The sequence below is a fragment of the Chroicocephalus ridibundus genome, chromosome 1 (assembly GCF_963924245.1).
Source record: "Chroicocephalus ridibundus chromosome 1, bChrRid1.1, whole genome shotgun sequence".
NCBI classification, from domain to species: domain Eukaryota; kingdom Metazoa; phylum Chordata; class Aves; order Charadriiformes; family Laridae; genus Chroicocephalus; species Chroicocephalus ridibundus.
In genome coordinates this window covers 219,736,376-219,755,634 of record NC_086284.1, presented here as the reverse complement: position 1 = coordinate 219,755,634, position 19,259 = coordinate 219,736,376, and the positions used below count along the sequence as shown (strand labels likewise).

Here is a 19,259-nt window from a genome sequence, read left to right as displayed (position 1 = left end):
CTGAGTTTATACGCAGCTGGGAAGGGAGCAGGCGGCCCGCCAAGGGGGGTTTCCCGGGAAAGGGGAGTCGTGGGCTGCTCCGTTATGGAGGGGAGGGATGGGGCAGGATCCGGCCTGCCTGCTCCTGCCTGCTCCTGCCTGCTCCTGCCTGCACCAGCAGCCGTCCCCGTGCTGGAGCAGTTGGAGCCTGTGCCCTGGGGACATGGGTGCAGGTGTGGGGTTCATGGTCCATCCCAAGCTGGGAGAAGTCAGATCCCTGCCCGCATCCTGCATCCCTGCCCATATCCTGCATCCCTGCCCGCATCCTACATCCCTGCCTGTATCCTGCATCCCTGCCCATATTCTGCATCCCTGCCCACATCCTACATCCCTGCCTGTATCCTGCATCCCTGCCCATATCCTGCATCCCTGCCCATATTCTGCATCCCTGCCCACATCCTACATCCCTGCCTGTATCCTGCATCCCTGCCCATATCCTGCATCCCTGCCTGCATCCTACATCCCTGCCTGTATCCTGCATCCCTGCCCATATCCTGCATCCTACATGCCTGCCCGCATCCACCATCCCTGCCTGTATCCTGCATCCCTGTCCGCATCCTGCATCCCTGACTGTATCCTGCATCCTGCATCCCTCTGCCCGCATCCTGCATCCTTGCCTTTATCCTGCATCCTGCATCCCTGCCCGCATCCTGCATTCCTGCATTTATCCTGCATCCCTGCCTGCATCCCTGCCTGCATCCTGAATCCCTGCCTGCATCCTGCATCCCTGCCTTTCTCCTGCATCCCTGCCTGCATCCTGCATCCCTGCCTGCATCCTGCATCCCTCCCCGGCTGGCACGGGGGCAGGTGAGGCCGATCCAGGCACCGAGCCCATGGCAAGGAGCGCCCGTTGTCCCCACCATGAGGGACATGGGGGTGCCGGCGGGTCCCCGCACACCGAGTGGGACGGTCGTTGTCCCCAGCACACCGTACACCCGACCCTGACCCCCCCTTTTCTCCCCCCAGGACACCCAGAAGGCGAAGCAGTTCCTGCCCTTCCTGCAGCGCGCCGGCCGCTCGGAGGCCGTGGTGGAATACGTCTTCAGCGGCTCCCGGCTGAAGCTCTTCATGCCAAAGGAAACCTGCCTCATCACCTTCCTGCTGGCAGGTGAGCCCCCGGCTTCATGGGGGGGGGGTCCTCACCCCCGCCTTGGGTGCACAGTCCTCCCGTCACCCCCCCGGGGCTGCGGGGGAATTTAACGCTGCCGATGGCTTGACCTGGGGGGGGTTTAATTGAGCTGGGGGACACGAATTGGAGATGATCGGAGGGTTCGGGTGCTGCTGGGGGGCTGTTTGTGCTGCTGCTGCCCGGACACCCCCCCAGCGGGATCACTGCGGTCCCCCCCTCTGTGCCCCCCCGCCAGGGAGGCTTTGGGTGCCTCCTGCACCTTTGGGTGCTTCTTGCACCTTCGGGTACCCGGCGGCACAGCTGCTCGCCCCCATTTCCCTCCACGGCCCTTGTGTCCATGGGCCAGGGCGCTTGCGATGGGGGGGCTCCGAGGGGCAGCGACGAGGGGGGTGAACCCCAGCAGCATCGTGCAGCTGGGGGAGGAGGTATGGGGACGTATGGGGACGTATAGGGATGTATGGGGACGGGGACAAGCACGAGCGATGTGTGGGGACGGGGACAAGCACGAGCGGTTCGGCTGGCAGAGGTGCGTCAGCCCGGGGCTCGCCCTGTGCCCACGCGGCGGTGGTTTTGGTAGGTCCTACAAAAACGGAAGAATCCCCCCCCCCCCCCCAGAAAAGCAGTCCCGTACTTCGGCCGGAGCGTGGCAGGAGCATGGCAAACCCTTGGGAGGGGGTTGGAAGGTGCCACCTCCTAGGCTGGTGCCAGGGTGTCACCGGGGGGAAGCCGGTCGGCGGTGAGAGAGAGCGTCGGCTCGCCGAGCCCCCGCCGGCGCCGCCGCATCCCTCCATGGCAGGGGATGTGGGGTGGGCTCATCCCTCGCTCCCGTTTCTATGGCGATAACTGTTGAGAAAGGATGACCCTGAACGCCGATCGTTCACAACTTGGTTATGAAAAATTCAATAAGCGTATAAATAGATCTTATACGGGGATAAAACCACCGAGGTTTCCGTAAGCAGCAGCTCTCGCCACTCCCACCGAAGGAATATTTATCCTGGGGGGGAGCGTGGGGGCTGGGATGGAGGTTTTGTTCTCCTTTTTCATCCCGGAGCCAGGGAACGGCGTGCGGCACAGGAGCGGATACCTGCGCCCACTCGCCCAGGACCGGCTCTTTGCTGGTCCCCGGGGCCACCAGCACGTGGGCTGGGGAGCGCCGAGGGCTTTGGGGAGCGGGAAGGACCATGGAATTACGGAATCACGGAATCGCAGGTTGGAAGGGACCTCAGGGATCATTCGGTTCTACCTTTTGTGGGAAAGGGAGCCAAGATGAGACTACAGAATCATGGAATCCCAGGTTGGAAGGGACCTCAAGGATCATCTGGTCCAACCTTTCTTGGCTAAAGCCCGCTCTAGACAAGGTGGCCCAGCTCCCTGTCCAGCTGGATCTTGAAAGCGTCCGATGTTGCGGAATCCATCGTTTCCTTGGGCTGATTGTTCTCAGTGTGAAACATTTTCCTCCTGTGTCCCATCGGAATCTCCCCAGCAGTAACTTGTCCCATCACCCCTCCTTTTTTCCATGGAACTCCTTGTGGAAAGGGAGTCTCCATCTTCTCGGTAGCCACCCTTTAAACACTGGAACGCGGTGACGAGGTCTCCCCTGAGCCCTCTTTTCTCCAGGCTGAACAAGCCCCGTTCTCTCAGCCTCTCCTCATGGGGCAGCTTCCCAGCCCTTGGGTCATCTTGGTGGCCCTCGGTGGCCCCTCTCCAGCCTGGCCACAGCTTCCTTGTGTAGCGGGGACCAAAACTGAGCACCGAATTCCAGGTGTGGCCTGGCCAGGGCCGGGTAGAGTGGGATAACAAGGAAGAGTTGGGGCCTACAAGAAAGCTGGAGAGGGACTTTTTACAAGGACGTGTAGTGAGAGGAGGAGGGGTGGTGGCTCCAAACTGGAAGAGGGGAGATTGGGATGAGATATTGGGAAGAAATCCTTTGCTGTGAGGGGGGTGAGCCCCTGGCCCAGGTTGCCCAGAGAAGCTGTGGCTGCCCCATCCCTGGAGGGCTTCAAGGCCAGGTTGGACGGGGCTTGGAGCAACCTGGGCTGGTTGGAGATGACTAGATGGCCTTTAAGGGTCGCTTCCAACCCAACCCATTCCGTGATCCTCTGATAATGATTCTTTCTCTCTGCGGGAGATGCCCGTGTTGATGCAGCCCAGCACCCCGTTGGCTTTCCTTGCCCCAGCAGCACAATGTTCACTCATGTTGAGCTTGGTGTCCCCAGGACCCCCAGGTCCCTTTCCCCGGAGCTGCTCCCCAGCGGGGTGGATCCCAGCCTGTGCCACACTCGGGGATTGTGTGTTCCCAGGTGCAGGACCTTACACTTGTCCTTGCTGAATTCCATAAGGCTGTTGTTACCCGGCTCTTCCAGCCCACCCAGGCCTTCCTGCAGGGTGGCTCTCCCTTCCCAAGTGTCCACGTCCCCACCCAGTTTGGTGTCATCAGCAAACTTCACCAGGACACACTTGATCCCATCACCCAGCTCACTCACGAACATATTAAGCAGCGTTGGGCCCAGTATCCATCCTTGGGGGACCCCACTTGTGACCGGTTGCCAGTTTGAGGAGGAGCTGTTGACCACCACCCTTCAGGTGTGGCCAGTCAAACCAGTCCCCGCCCCCCACTGCAGGGACCACTCATCTGGCCCATAACCCATCGGTTTCTCTAGGGGGAGGCTGTTGGGGAACTGTGACGGAAGCCTTAGAGAAATCCAGTAGACCACCTTGCTGCTCTTGCCTGGTCTGTAGGACACGGCCAGGGCCCCCCAGTCCCACCAGTGACACCTTCCTGGAGCGATGCTCTTGCCTGGTCTGTAGGACACATTCTGGAACCCCCAGTCCCACCAGTGACTCCCACCATCACCCTGGAGTGACCAAACCCACCTGGAGCAATGCTCTTGCCTGGTCTGTAGGAAACAGCTGGGGACCTCCTGTCCCACCAGTGACCCCCACCATCACCCCAAAGTGAAGAACCTCCCCAGAGTGATGCTCTTGCCTGGCCTGTAGGACATGGCCAGGGCCTCCCAGCCCCGCTGTGACCCTCACTGTCACCCCAGAGTGACTGAATCTCTCCAGAGCGATGCTCTTGCCAGGTCTGTAGGACATGTCTGGAGACCTCCAGTCCCACCAGTGGCCATCACCCCGGAGTGACCAAACCCCCCTGGAGCTATGCTCTTGACTGGTCTGTAGGACACAACCAGCAACCCCAAGTCCCACCAGTGACTGCCACCATCACCCCAAAGTGAAGAACCCCCCTGCAGTGATGCTCTTGCCTGGTCTGTAGGACACGTTCTGGAACCCCCAGTCCCACCAGTGACCCCCACCATCACCCCAGAGTGACCCAACCCCCCTGGAGCAATGCTCTTGCCTGGTCTGTAGGACACAGCCAGAGCCCCCCAGTCCCACCAGTGACCCCCACCATCACCCCAGAGTGACCCAACCCCCCTGGAGCAATGCTCTTGCCTGGTCTGTAGGACACAGCCAGAGCCCCCCAGTGCCACCAGTGCCCCCCACCACCACCCCAGAGCGAAGAACCCCCCCGGAGCGATGCTCTCTCCTGGGGACATCCCATCCCGGTGTCTGGCCGGCACAGGAGCACCCCCAGCCCCGCTCCGGGCTGGCTCCTGCCGTGTGGGAAGCGTGTCCTAAACCTGTCCTTCTCCGCGTGCTTGTGCGTATAAATAGTCACCGAGGCTTATTTATAATTAACCGTTCTTAAAGTCAGCTGCGAAAGACGGGGAAACGCGACTCCCTCTCGCCTGCGACCGAGACATTAAAATTTTAAGCAGCGATAAAACTCCCACACGCTCGGGAGGAGGAATTTAGATATATTTAAATATTTCTGCGTTTAAAAGGCTGCCGCTGGGTTCGGCCGCGTTTTAGACGGGAGAATCCTCCCGGGTTCCTCCCAGGGCTCCCTGTGAGCCGGGATCCGTCCCCGTGTCCCACTGGCGGAGATGCTCTCCTGGATTTTTGGGTGGGATTTGCGCTGGGAGCGGGGAAGGAGCAGTCGCCGGTGGCCGATGGGGTGCCCCATCCTCATCCTCGCCGGTGGGATGCCCATGGGGCCGTGCCCCCCAGGGGATCCTTCCCATGGCGGGATAATGGGGGTCCCGCTGTCCCTTCCCGGGATAATGGTGGTCCCACTGTCCCTCCCCGGGGTCCGATGGTTAAATAGACACCCGTCCCTGCCCAGTGCCGGCCATTCCCGGCCTCCCCCGAGGAGTCGGGGGGGCTCCGGCTCGGCCTTTCCGCTTTCTCCGGTAATTTGGAAATGAAAGGAGAGGCGCTGGGGCGGCCTGGAAATGGTTGGCTCCGGGGGGAACGCGCCGGCTGCGAGTTATATTTAATCCCGGTTGCTGTGGAGACCGGCTGGCTCTCGCCCGCTCCCAGGGGCTGAGTTTGCTCTCCAAAGTTCCCAAAGTGGTGCAGAACCCCCCGGCTCCAGCTGCCGGGGGGGGTCCCGGGGGTCCCTGCAGCCCTTGGGGGTCCCTGGAGGGGGTGGGGACCGATGGGCCGAGTCCCCCCTCCCCACCACCTCCTTGGCAACCTCCTTGGCCACCTCCCTGGGCACCTCTTTGGGCACCTCCATGGCCACCTCCTTGGCCACCTCCTTGGCCATCTCCTTGGGCACCTCTTTGGGCACCTCCTTCGGCACCTCCTTGGCCACCTCCTTGGCCATCTCCTTAGGCACCTCTTTGGCCACCTCCATGGGCACCTCTTTGGCCACCTCCTTGGCCATCTCCTTGGGCACCTCTTTGGGCACCTCCTTCGGCACCTCCATGGCCACCTCCTTGGCCACCTCCTTGGCCACCTCCTTGGCCATCTCCTTGGGCACCTCTTTGGGCACCTCCTTGGGCACCTCCATGGGCACCTCCATGGGCACCTCCTTGGCCACCTCCCTGGGCACCTCTTTGGCCACCTCCATGGCCACCTCCTTGGCCACCTCCTTGGCCATCTCCTTGGGCACCTCTTTGGGCACCTCCTTCGGCACCTCCTTGGCCACCTCCTTGGCCATCTCCTTAGGCACCTCTTTGGCCACCTCCATGGGCACCTCTTTGGCCACCTCCTTGGCCATCTCCTTGGGCACCTCTTTGGGCACCTCCTTCGGCACCTCCATGGCCACCTCCTTGGCCACCTCCTTGGCCACCTCCTTGGCCATCTCCTTGGGCACCTCTTTGGGCACCTCCTTGGGCACCTCCATGGGCACCTCCTTCACCACCTCCTTGGCCACCTCCATGGCCACCTCCTTCGCCACCTCCTTGGCCACGTCCATGGGCACCTCCTTGGCCACCACCGCGCCGCCCTGCGCCAGGCGCCTCAATTAGGGGGTTGGGAATAAGGAGTGGGCAACTGGTCGCCCATCGCGCAGCTTAGGCCGGGCTCTGGTTTGGGGTGCTGGGTGCCACCGCAGCGGGGTGCCCCTGTCAGCCACCCGGGACGTGGGGCTGCACCCCTCTGTGGCAGCCTCTGCGTCTCCTGGGGGGGTTCTGTGCTGCACAGGACCATCCTGAACTGCACAGGAGCATCCCGTGCTGCACAGGAGCATCCCCTCCTGCATCCCACAGGAGCATCCCGCCTTGCCCAGGACCATCCTGGGTTGCCCAGGAGCATCCTGCACTGCACAGGGTCATCCCGTGCTGCACAGGGTCGTCCTGCATCCCACGGGAGCATCCTGCACTGCACAGGACCACCCTGAGTTGCCCAGGACCATCCTGGAGTCACACAGGAGCATCCTGCATTGCCCAGGATCATCCTGCGTTGTTCAGGATCATTCCATGTTGTACAGGAACATCCTGCATCACACAGGACCATCCTGAGTTGCCCAGGATCATCCCACATTGCCCAGGACCATCCTGAGTTGCCCAGGATCATCCTCCATTGCCCAGGACCATCCTGAGTGGCCCAGGAACATCCTCCATTGCCCAGGACCATCCTGAGTTGCCCAGGATCGTCCCACATTGCCCAGGACCATCCCCTGTTCATAGGACCATCCTGCATTGCCCAGGACCATCCTGAGTCCCACAGGACCATCCTGAGATGCTCGGGAGCATCCTGCTTTGCCCAGGATCATCCTCCATTGCCCAGGGCCATTCTGCATTGCTCAGGATCATCCTGAGTTGCCCAGGACCATCCCCTGTTCATAGGACCATCCTGCATTGCCCATCCTGAGTCCCACAGGACCATTCTGAGTTGCCCAGGATCATCCCACATTGCCCAGGACCATCCTGAGTTGCACAGGATCATCCTGCGTTGCCCAGGACCATCCCATGTTCATAGGACCATCCTGCACTGCCCATCCTGAGTCCCACAGGACCATCCTGAGTTGCTTGGGAGCATCCTGCTTTGCCCAGGATCATCCCACATTGCACAGGACCGTCCTGAGTTCATAGGATCATCCTGCATTGCCCAGGAGCATCCTGAGTCCCACAGGACCATCCTGCATTGCTCAGGATCATCCTGCGTTGCCCAGGACCATCCCATGTTGCCCAGGACCATCCCCTGTTCATAGGACCATCCTGCATTGCCCAGCACCATCCTGAGTCCCACAGGACCATCCTGAGTCTCCCGGGGTCATCCCGCATTGCCCAGGACTGTCCCGCGTTGCCCAAGACCGTCCCATGTTCACAGGACCATCCCGCCTCGCTCAGGACCATCCCGATTTGCCGGTCCCAGAGCCGCCGTGTGCTGAGCTGGGCTAACGGTGCTGCTGGGGACAATTCTGGGGTTTTTGGGGCAAACTGCCCCGCTGCCCGCCCAGTGCCCGCAGCGCCGGGGGAGCACCCAGCTCCTGCTCTGCCCCCGCTCTCCTCCGGGGAGACCCGCCCCGGCTGAGGCTCCCTAATCAAGCTGTACACATTAATTACGGGCTGAAAAGGCAGGTAATGTGTCAATTAGCGTGGAAGATGACGGGCCCCTTCTGTCTTCCCCCCCCGCTGCGGACCCCGCACTTCTGCCGGGGTGGGTATTCCCGGTCTCCGGCTGCATCCATCCCTTCCTCCCGGCAGCAGAGGCCGGCGAGCTCGGTGCACCCACCCCGGCCCCTGCCCGGCCTGGCGCAGGGGTCATGCCCCCACCCAAGTTGCTCCCATCGGCAGCAAACCCTCAGGGAAGACCCCGGTGTCCTGTGGGTCCTTGGGTCCCCCTGGGCGGGCGCTCGCTGGGGATGGGGGTTTTGGGGTGGCCCTGAGCACAGGAGGGTGGTGCAGGCAGGGCAGGCAGGGCAGGCAGGGAGAGCTGTGCAGGCAGGGCAGTGCAGGCAGGGCAGGGCAGTCAGGGCTGTGTGCAGGCAGGGCAGTGCAGGCAGTGCAGTGCAGGCAGGGCAATGCAGGCAGGGCTCAGGGCAGGCAGGGCAATGCAGGCAGGGCAGGACAGTGCAGGCAGGGCTCAGGGGAGGCAGGGCAATGCAGGCAGGGCAGGGCAGTGCAGGCAGGGCTGTGTGCAGGCAGGGCAGTGCAGGCAGAGCTCAGGGCAGGCAGGGCAATGCGGGCAGGGCAGTGCAGGCAGGGCAGGCAGTGCAGGCAGGGCTGTGTGCAGGCAGGGCAGTGAAGGCAGGGCAGTGCAGGCAGGGCTGTGTGCAGGCAGGGCAGTGCAGGCAGAGCTCAGGGCAGGCAGGGCAATGCGGGCAGGGCAGTGCAGGCAGGGCAGGCAGTGCAGGCAGGGCTGTGTGCAGGCAGGGCAGTGAAGGCAGGGCAGTGCAGGCAGGGCTGTGTGCAGGCAGGGCAGGACAGTGCAGGCAGGGCAGGCAGTGCAGGCAGGGCTGTGTGCAGGCAGGGCAGTGAAGGCAGTGCAGTCAGGGCTGTGTGCAGGCAGGGCAGTGAAGGCAGGGCAGGCAGGGCAGTGCAGGCAGGGCAATGCAGGCAGGGCTCAGGGCAAGGCAGGCAGTGCAGGCAGGGCTGTGTGCAGGCAGGGCAGTGCAGGCAGAGCTCAGGGCAGGCAGGGCAATGCAGGCAGGGCAGGCAATGCAGTCAGGGCAATGTAGGCAGGGCAGCGAAGGCAGGGCAGGGCAGGCAGGGCAGGGCAGGCAGGGCTCAGTGCGGGCAGGGCAGGGCAGGCAGGGCTGTGTGCAGGCAGGGCAGTGAAGGCAGTGCAGTCAGGGCTGTGTGCAGGCAGGGCAGTGAAGGCAGGGCAGGCAGGGCAGTGCAGGCAGGGCAATGCAGGCAGGGCTCAGGGCAAGGCAGGCAGTGCAGGCAGGGCTGTGTGCAGGCAGGGCAGTGCAGGCAGAGCTCAGGGCAGGCAGGGCAATGCAGGCAGGGCAGGCAATGCAGTCAGGGCAATGTAGGCAGGGCAGCGAAGGCAGGGCAGGGCAGGCAGGGCAGGGCAGGCAGGGCTCAGTGCGGGCAGGGCAGGCAGGGCTCAGTGCAGGCAGGGCAGACCCCCTGCCTCCCTCCCCGGCGTGGAGCCCTGGCGGCAGCGGGGCGGTGGGATCTGGCGAGGGGAGGGATGGGCTGGGAACGGGGCTGGATTCCCCGGCTCCCCGTAACCCCGGCTCCTCCGTCGCCCTGCCTGCTGTCTTTTCCCTTTCCCGTTCATCCATTGAAGGGACCATGCTGGTGATTGGAACAACTTCCCAGCCTCCCGGGGCTGGGGGGGGGCACAGCTGTGCCCACCGCGGCGAAGCCGTTTGGTGACAGGGCTGGTGACACCACTGCGGCACGGTGGATGGCACCGACGGGCGGGTTTGGCATCCCACCCCCATCCCCAGCAGGGACCCCCATGGAGCCAGGATCCCATGGTGAAGGGACCCCCACGGCACAGGGACCCCCATGGAGCAGGGACCCCCACGGCACAGAGACTCCCCCAGAGCAGAACCCCGGGCAGGACCCCCATGGCACAGGGCCCCCAACGGTGCAGGGACCCCAGAGCAGAGACCCCCCATGGATCAGGGACCCCCACAGCACAGGGACCCCCATGGTGCAGGGACTCCCCCGGAGCAGGACCCCGGAGTAAAACCCCCATGGCACAGGGAGCCCTATGGAGCAGGGACCCCATGGCACAGGGACCCCAGAGCAGGACCCCCATGGAGCAGGGACCCCCATGGCACAGAGACCCCCATGGCACAGGGACCCTTATGGCACAGGGACCCCTATGGAGCAGTGACCCCATGGCACAGGGACCCCAGAGCAGGACCCCCATGTTGAAGGGACCCCCACGGCACAGGGACTCCCATGGCAGAGGGACTCCCCCGGAGCAGGACCCCAGAGCAAGACCCCCATGGACCAGGGACCCCCATGGCACAGGGACCCCAGAGCAGAACCCCATGGAGCAGGGACCCCTATGGAGCAGTGACCCCATGGCGCAGGGACCCCCACGGCACAGGGACCCCCATGGCAGAGGGACTCCCCCAGAGCAGGACCCCAGAGCAAGACCCCCATGGAGCAGAGACCCCCATGGCACAGGGACCCCCATGGTGCAGGGACCCCAGAGCAGGACCCCCATGGTGAAGCGACCCCCATGGAGCAGGGACCCCTATGGAGCAGGGACCCCCATGGCGCAGGGACTCCCCTGGAGCAGGACCCCAGGCAGGACCCCCATGGCACAGGGACCCCCACGGCACAGGGACCCCCATGGCACAGGGACCCCTATGGAGCAGGGACCCCCATGGCACAGGGACCCCTACGGCACAGGGACCCCCATGGCGCAGGGACCCCTATGGAGCAGGGACCCCCACGGCACAGGGACCCCCATGGCGCAGGCTCCACCATCGCGGGGCTGGGCCCCCCCCGGGGTGCTGATGCTCGGACCCGGGGGGGGGGACAACCCGGCTGCTCTGCCCATAAGCCCAGCTTGGTGCACCCCCCCAGCAGGTCCCCCCCTCTTCTCTTTCACCCTCCCGGTGGCGGTGACACCCCCCCACACACATACCCCGATAACCGAGGGCTGGGGAGTCCCGGAGCGGTCCCCCCCCCTTCCCCCCCCCCCAAGCCACCAGCGCTCTCATTAGCTGTTCCGCTGAATAATTGACGAGGGCTCATTAGGGGCAGAGCTGCTTCAATAACCAACTTTGCCTTACTCAGGCTAAAAGTTTAATTTTCCAGCGCCGCGAGCTGGGAGAGGTGCCAGCCCCCCGTCCCCGTCCCCGTCCCCGTCCCCCCCCCCCATCCCTCTCCCCGGCGGCTCCCCGGTGAGAGCCCACAGAACCCCCCCCCCCCCACCCCCACCCTGGGGCACTCAATGCAAGCGCTGGTGCGGGTGTGGGATGGAGCAGGGGGGGGGTCCCAGCATGGGGGGGGGGTGTCAGTGTGGGGGTGTCGGTGTGGGGGAAGCACTTGCAGGGGGGGGAAGACACCTTTCCCCCCCCGCAACATCCCGCCAGCATCTCTCCTCGCCGGGGCGCTTCGTCCTCCCCACGCGTCCTCCTGCGCTCCCTCGGTTTTGGGGGGGGGGGGGGCGGGTCGGACGGGGACCTGCTGGGGGGGCCCCTGCACCGCGCTAATTAATTAATTAATTGCCGAAGTCATGGCGTCATATCAAATAAGGCGGGCGGGTGCTGGGAGGCGGCCGTGGGGCCACAGGGCGCTGGCGGCTGGTGGCCCACGAGGCCGGCGTGGGCGTCGGGGCCGGGGGCGGTTTCGCCCTCTGCGCTCACACACACGCTTTTACTCATTCCATAATTTTTTTTGCGGGGCAGGGGGGGGACAGACACGCGGTTTCCAGCCGGTTCCGCTCCCGGGAGCTGTGCTCCGCTGCTCGGCCGATGCTCCCCAACCCCTCCTCTGCCGTGCCGTCACCCATCGCTGGGAGCCAGAAATATGATAAATCTCTGTATTTTATCAATGCCGTCAATTTTTTTTTTTATTTTTTTTTTTAATTTTTTTTATACCTCAAATGCAAACGAGCGTCGCGGAGAGAAGACAGGTCCCTTGTAAATGTGACTGCGGGGATGCTCTCAAGGGAGCCTCATCCCGTCTCTCCAGCTAAAATATATACGTTTGAGCGCTATAAATATGTGCAAATAGAGAGGCGCTAATTTAATCCCGGGTTCTGCTTTCCCGGCGAGACCCTGCAGCCTGACGCCTTCCCGGGATGGGGGCCGACGGACCGTGACTCCCCCCCAGCCTGGCCAGCCGACCCCGAGGAGGCGAGCCCCGTGGCCAACAGCCCCCCCCCCCGGGAGGGGATGCCACCAGGGTGCCAACTCGGGGGCACGCGTCTGCTTTTGGGGGAAAAAGAGGTGAAAAGGAGGTTTCCGCCCGAGCTGCAGCCCCCCGAGGTTGTGCCCGCTCTGGTCCGTGCCCCCCACGTGGCGATGGATGGATGCGGCACGGGGATGTGGGGGGCTGCTGCGGTCTCTGGGTGCCGCGGCTTGGCCGGGGGGCAGAGCATCCCTGCCGGGGGGGGGGATGTGGATCCGCAAGGTTGGGATGCGGCAACCCCAAATGCTGAGGTGTGGTGACACCAGGTGCTGCAGGCACACGGGGTGGGGACACGGTGACCCCAAGGGCTGTAGCGTTTCAGATGTGGTGACCCCAAAGGCTGTAGATGTGGTGACACCAGGTGCTGCAGACACGTGGTGACCCCAAATACTGCAGATACGGTGTCAGGACGTGGTGACCCCAAATGCTGAGGTGTGGTGACACCAGGTGCTGCAGAGACACGGTGTTGGGTCACGGTGACCCCAAAGGCTGCAGCATTTGGGATGTGGTGACACCAAGTGCTGCAGACACGTGGTGACCCCAGATACTGCAGATATGGTGTCAGGATGTGGTGACCCCAAATGCTGAGGTGTGGTGACACCAGGTGCTGCAGAGACACGGTGTTGGGTCACGGTGACCCCAAAGGCTGCAGCATTTGGGATGTGGTGACACCAAGTGCTGCAGAGACGTGGTGACCCCAGATACTGCAGATATGGTGTCAGGACGTGGGGACCCCAAATGCTGAGGTGTGGTGACACCAGGTGCTGCAGGCACACGGGGTGGGGACACGGTGACCCCAAAGCCTGTAGCGTTTTGGATGTGGTGACCCCCAAGGCTGCAGATGTGCAGGGTTGGGATGTGGTGACCCCAAGTGCTGTAGATGTGGTGACACCAGGTGCTGCAGACACGCGGTGTCCCCAAATGCTGTAGATGCAGGGTTGGGACGTGGTGACCCCAAATACTGAGGATAGAGCACCAGGACGTGGTGACCCCAAAGGCTGAGGTGTGGTGACACCAGGTGCTGCAGAGACACGGAGTTGGGTCATGGTGACCCCAAAGGCTGCAGCATTTGGGATGTGGTGGCCAGGGGTTCCCTGGCCAGCCGTCCCCAGCTCCGGGCTGCCTTGGCAGGATCCGGCACGGTTCGGCAGCACCCGGCCACCTCCCGCCGCCCCCCGTCCCCGCCGCCGTCTGTTCCCCTCTTCCCGACAGCCTCTATTTTGGTAGGGACGAGTGTTAAAAATACACCGGGCTCCCACACGGGCTCCGCGGCAGCAGCCAAGTTGCCATCACGACTCGGATGCCGGCCACTCGCCTGCCAGCGCCGGGGAAGGAGGGGACGGCAGTGCCAGCCCCCCCGCGTGTCACCGCCAGCCCCGGCTCGGCTCCCCTGGGGATGGGCAGCATTGTCCTGCCCGGTGGCAACGGCAGGATCCGTCCCCAAGCCCTGGGGTCGCTTGCCCGGGGTCTGGTGCGGCGGCAGCGACTCCCACCCTGCCGGATGCCGGGATCTGGCGCGGGACCCCGGCATCGGGATCGCGCTGCCTGCAGTGACCGGGGTGGCTTTGGTCCGGTGACGTGGTGGTGGCACGTGGCTCCTCTCCCTCCTTCTCCTCACCTCCTCTGTTTCTCCCCAGGTCCATAAATCCTCCCGGAGATCCGTCTCCAGCGCTCAGCACCGGCGCAAGCGTTCCCGCATGGGCAAACCCGGTGCCGGTGCCATCCCTCGCCGCGCCGGTGCCATCCCTCGCTGCGCCGGGGGTGGTTATGGCACAGCAAGGAGGGGGGAAAAACGATATTTAGAGCCCAGAAATTAAGGCTGGAAAAGCCCCCGCTCCAGCCGTCAGCGGGAAATCTGGGAAATTTTACCCTGGAGAAACCGGAGGGAGGATTTTTTCCTGAGGGGGGAAGGCGGGCCATGCCGGCGCGGTGCGGTGCTGTGCCGTGCCGTGCGCGGCGGTTGCCCCCGGCTGCCGGGGGTACCCCGGTGACATTAGATGTTTATTAGTGGCTTTGCGGCAGGGAGGCTTGGCCCCCCCGCTCCGGCCCCCCCCGGCAGTTTCTCCATGGATAATCCATCCCGGCTTCTCCCTGTATTTGTGTAATTGTATCTCTAAAATAACAGCAGCGTATCGTTTGTTACGGATATTCTGTATTAGCTTTGCCTTGCGGGGGGGCTGGGGGCTGCGCTCCGCACACGGCCCCGCTCCCAACCCCCGGCACATCTGGGACCAGCCCCATCCCGCTGCAGCGCTCCGGGGGCCGGATCCGGCATCCTGCCCTGCCGTGTTGCCGGTGGGGGCCCAGCTGGGGGATGCCCCGGGATGCTGCGGGATACTCCGGGATGCTGCGGGATACTCCAGGATGCTGCAGGATGCCCAGGGATGCTGTGGGATACACCGGGATGCTGTGGGATACCCTGGGATGCTGCGGGATGCCTAGGGATGGTGTGGGATGCCCAGGGATGCTGTGGGATGCCCCAGGATGTTGTGGGATACACCGGGATGCTGTGGAATGCCCCAGGATGTTGTGGGATACACCGGGATGCTATGGGATACCCTGGGATGCTATGGGATACACCGGGATGCTATGGGATACCCTGGGATGCTGCAGGATGCCCAGGGATGCTGTGGGATACCCTGGGATGCTGCGGGATGCCCAGGGATGCTGTGGGATGCCCCAGGATGTTGTGGGATACACCGGGATGCTATGGGATACCCTGGGATGCTATGGGATACCCTGGGATGCTGCAGGATGCCCAGGAATGCTGTGGGATGCCTCAGGATGTTGTGGGATACACCAGAGTACTATGGGATACCCTGGGATGTTGTGGGGTACCCTGGGATGCTGCGGGATGCCTAGGGATGCTGCGGGATGCCCCGGGATGTTGTGGGATACACCGGGATGTTATGGGATACCCTGGGATGCTGCAGGATGCCCAGGGATGCTGTGGGATACCCTGGGATGCTGCAGGATGCCCAGGGATGCTGAGGGATGCCCCAGGATGTTGCGGGATACTGTGGGATTCTGTAGAATGTCCTGGGATGCTGTCGTATGCTCTGGACTGCTGTGGGATACGCCGGGATGCCGTGGAATGCCCAGGGACACTACAGGATGCCCTGGGATGCTGCGGGATACTCTGGGGTGCTGCAGGATGCCTTGGGATGCTGCAGGATACCCCGGGATGCTGCAGGGTGCCCCGGGATGCTGCAGGATGCCTGGGATGCTGCAGGATGCTATGGGATTCTGCAGGATGCCCTGGGATCCTGTGGGATGCCCTGGAATGCTGTGGGATACCCCAGGGTGCTGTGGGACGCCCAGGGATGCTGCGCAATACTGTGGGATACCCTGGGATGTTGTGGGATACTGCGGGATTCTGTAGGATGTTCAGGGATGCTGTGGGATGTCCCTGGATTCTGTGGGATACCCTAGGATGCTGCGGGATGCTGTGGGATTTTGCGGGATGCCCTGGGATGTTGGAGGATGCCCCTGGGATGCTGTGGGATACCCCAGGATGCTGCGGGATTCTGCGGGATGCCCCAGGAGGCTGTGGGATACTCTGGGATGCCGTGGGATGGCCAGGGATGCTGTGGGATGCTGCAGGATGCCTGGGATGCTGCGGGATTCTGTTGGATTCTGCCGGATGCCCTGGAATGCTGTGGGATACTTTGGGATACTGCGAGTTGTCCAGCAATGCTGTGGGATGCCCAGGGACGCTGCAGGAAGCTGTGGAATTCTGCGGGATGCCCAAGGATGCTGTGGGATGCCCTGGGATGCTGCGGGATGCTGTGGGATTCTGCAGGATGCCCTGGAATGCTGTGGGGTACCCCAGGATGCTGTGGGATGACCCGGGATGCTGCAGGCTATGCCAGGATTCTGTGGGATAGCCCAGCATGCTGTGGCATGCCCAGGGATGCTGCGGGATACTGTGGGATTCTGCAGAATGTCCAGGGATGCTGTGGGATGCCCCAGGATGCTGTGGGATTCTGCAGGATGCCCTGGGATGCTGCGGGATGCCTGGGATGCTGCGGGGTGCTGTGGGATGCTGCAGGATAAGCCCGGATTCTGTGGGATACCCCAGCATGCTGCAGGATGCTGTGGGGATTCTGCGGGATGCCCTGGGATGCTGTGGGATGCCCCGGGATGCCGTGGGATGCCCTGGGATGCTGCAGGATGCCCAGGGATGCTTCAGGATACTGTGGGATTCTGCAGAGTGTCCAGGGATGCTGCGGGATGCTGTGGGATTCTGTGGGATGCCCTGGGATGCTGTGGGATGCCCCTGGGATGCTGCGGGATGGTCCAGGATGCTGCAGGATTCTGTGGGATACCCCAGGATGCTGTGGGATTCTGCGGGATGCCCTGGGTTGCTGCGGGATGCCCTGGGTTGCTGCAGGATGCCCTGGGATGCTGTGGAGTACCCCAGGATGCTGCAGGATGTCCTGGGATGCTGTGGGATGACCCGGGATGCTGCGGGATGCCCTGGGATGCTGCGGGATGATGCAGGATGCTGCAGGATGCCCAAGGATGCCGTGGGATGCTCTGGGATGCTGTGGGTTGACATGGGATGCTGCAGGATGCCCTGGGATGCTGCGGGATGCCCTGGGATGCTGTGGGATGACACGGGATGCTGCAGGATGCCCTGGGATGCGGCAGGATGCTCTGGGATGCTGTGGGATGCCCTGGGATGCTGCGGGATGCCCTGGGATGCTGTGGGATGACATGGGATGCTGCAGGATGCCCTGGGATGCTGGGGGACGCTTGCCCCCAGCCCTCAACCTTCCTCCCTGCGGGGATGGGGCCGGGCTGGGAGCATCCCGCGCAGCCCCGGAGCCACCTCCTCCCTCCCCGCCGCGCTGCCGGGCCTGGCCGCTCGGCAAAAAGCCATCAGCAGAAGTGATTTGTGGCAGAGTTCTTGGGAGACCCCGGGGGGAGAGCGGCGGCAGCCGCACGCTGCAGCATTTTAAACCGCATCCCTCATCTGTGCAGATTAATCCATTACGCCTTCCCGGGAAGAGCAGCAGAGTCTGCGGCTTCGGGTCTAGTTATTTTTTTTATTTTTTTTATTTTTTTCCGAGCGCTGGGTAACTTTGCCGGGTTTTGCGTAGCTGCCGGTGGGAGCCGAGCGGCCCCCTCCCCTCGCCGTAAGGCAGCCGGCGCATTCCCGGGGCTCATCCCAGCCTTTTCAGGTTTCCCTTTTCCCAAAGCAGGCTGGCTTGGCTGGTGGGGGCTGAGGAGGCGGCAGAGGCAGCGAGAGGCTGCGAGGTGCCGTCCCGAGCTGCCGCGCGGGCTGGGAGTATCCGTGTGCCGGCATCCCCCGGCGCCGCGGCAGGGAAAAAACCGCTGCGCTTGAGCTTCTTCTATTTTATTTAAAGACTCGGACACTTCCTCAGCTCTTTCTTCAAATGATTTTCTTGGGGGGAGGGGGGTGGGAAATAAATAAATAATAATATTGCTGTCGTGGTGCATAAGCCCTGGCCGCGGCGGCTCCCTTCCCCCAGCCCCAGCAGCGGAGGAGGAGGAGGAGGAGGAGGAGGAAGGGAAGACACGTTCTTGGCAGCTCTGGCTCCTCATTTTCCCCTCCCGGCACGGTGCTGGAGACGCTGGCGATGCCGGACTGATGCCGTGCTGGAGCCGTGCCAGCCTGGCAGGAGGAGGAGGAGGAGGAGGAGGAGATGCGTCTCTGCTCCTTCCTCCCGCTCACAGCCAGGGCCCGTCAGGGTGCAGCCCATGCCGGCTCTTTTTGGGGGTCCGGGAGCTGGGGGGCTGCCACCGAAAGCCTGTCCCCCCCCCCACTCTGCCCACCCCTTGGGGCTGGAGGGGGGTCCCCTCTCCCCAGGGACCTGCCTGTGCCCCCCCCTCCCGCCCCGGCTGCACCACGGGAGGGTCCGGGTGCTCCTGGGGTGGTCCCGGGTGGGGGGAGCCTCCCCCCCTGCCCCCCCCAGCTCCCCAGCCACAACACGCTTCGTTACCGGGCTGATGGTTCCCAGCTCCTTAACGAAGATCGCTGGCTCGCCCACTCTCCCCGCCCCGCGTTTTGCCGCGTTTCCGAAAATCTTCCTTTCCTGCCCCATTTTTTCCAGGCGGAGGGTGTCAATGCCACCGAAGTTGGGGGGGGGGAACACGGGCAGGGATAGGGGGTCCCAGCCCCGGGGGGGGCCACAGGCAGGGCTGGGGCTGGCAGCTGCCTGCAGTGTCCCGGCAGCAAAATTCCTGCCAGATTCCCTGGAAATGTTTTGTTTCCCTCGGAGAAAGTGCGGAGTGGAAAAAAAAGGGGGAAAAGGGTTTTTTGCCTGACACCGGGCTCTGCAGCCGCGGTGACGGAGGGGACAGGGGGTGGGTTGGGTGGGGGGGACACGGGTGGGACAGGGATGGGGAGTGGGATGGGGCAGGGAAGGGGGTGAGAATGGGGATGGGGATGGGGATACGACAGGGACAGGAATGGGAACAGGGACAGGGACAATGATAGGGATGGGAATGGGAATGGGGACAAGGATGGGGACAGGGACAGGAAGGGGGATGTGATAGGGATGGGAATGGGGACAAGGATGGGGACAGGGACAGGAAGGGGGATGTGATAGGGATGGGAATGGGGACAAGGATGGGGACAGGGATGGGGATGTGATAGGGATGGGAATGGGAATGGGGACAGGGATGGGAATGGGGACAAGGATGGGGACAGGGACAGGAAGGGGGATGTGATAGGGATGGGAATGGGGACAAGGATGGGGACAGGGATGGGGATGTGATAGGGATGGGAATGGGAATGGGGACAGGGATGGGAATGGGGACAAGGATGGGGACAGGGACAGGAAGGGGGATGTGATAGGGATGGGAATGGGGACAAGGATGGGGACAGGGATGGGGACGTGATAGGGATGGGAATGGGGACAGGGATGGGAATGCAGACAAGGATGGGGACAGGGACAGGGATGGGGATGTGATAGGGATGGGAATGGGAATGGTGA

General features: G+C 63.3%; 1 protein-coding gene across 1 annotated transcript in view; it reads left to right on the top strand.

Annotated features, from left to right (window-relative positions):
• Positions 1 to 19,259, top strand: part of SND1 (staphylococcal nuclease and tudor domain containing 1) — a 146,706-nt gene that overhangs the window by 92,806 nt on the left and 34,641 nt on the right. Inside the window, exon 15 of the mRNA XM_063323779.1 lies at positions 1,006 to 1,147. Coding sequence (XP_063179849.1) covers positions 1,006 to 1,147 — 142 coding nt within the window. The remainder of the gene's footprint in view (positions 1 to 1,005; positions 1,148 to 19,259) is intronic.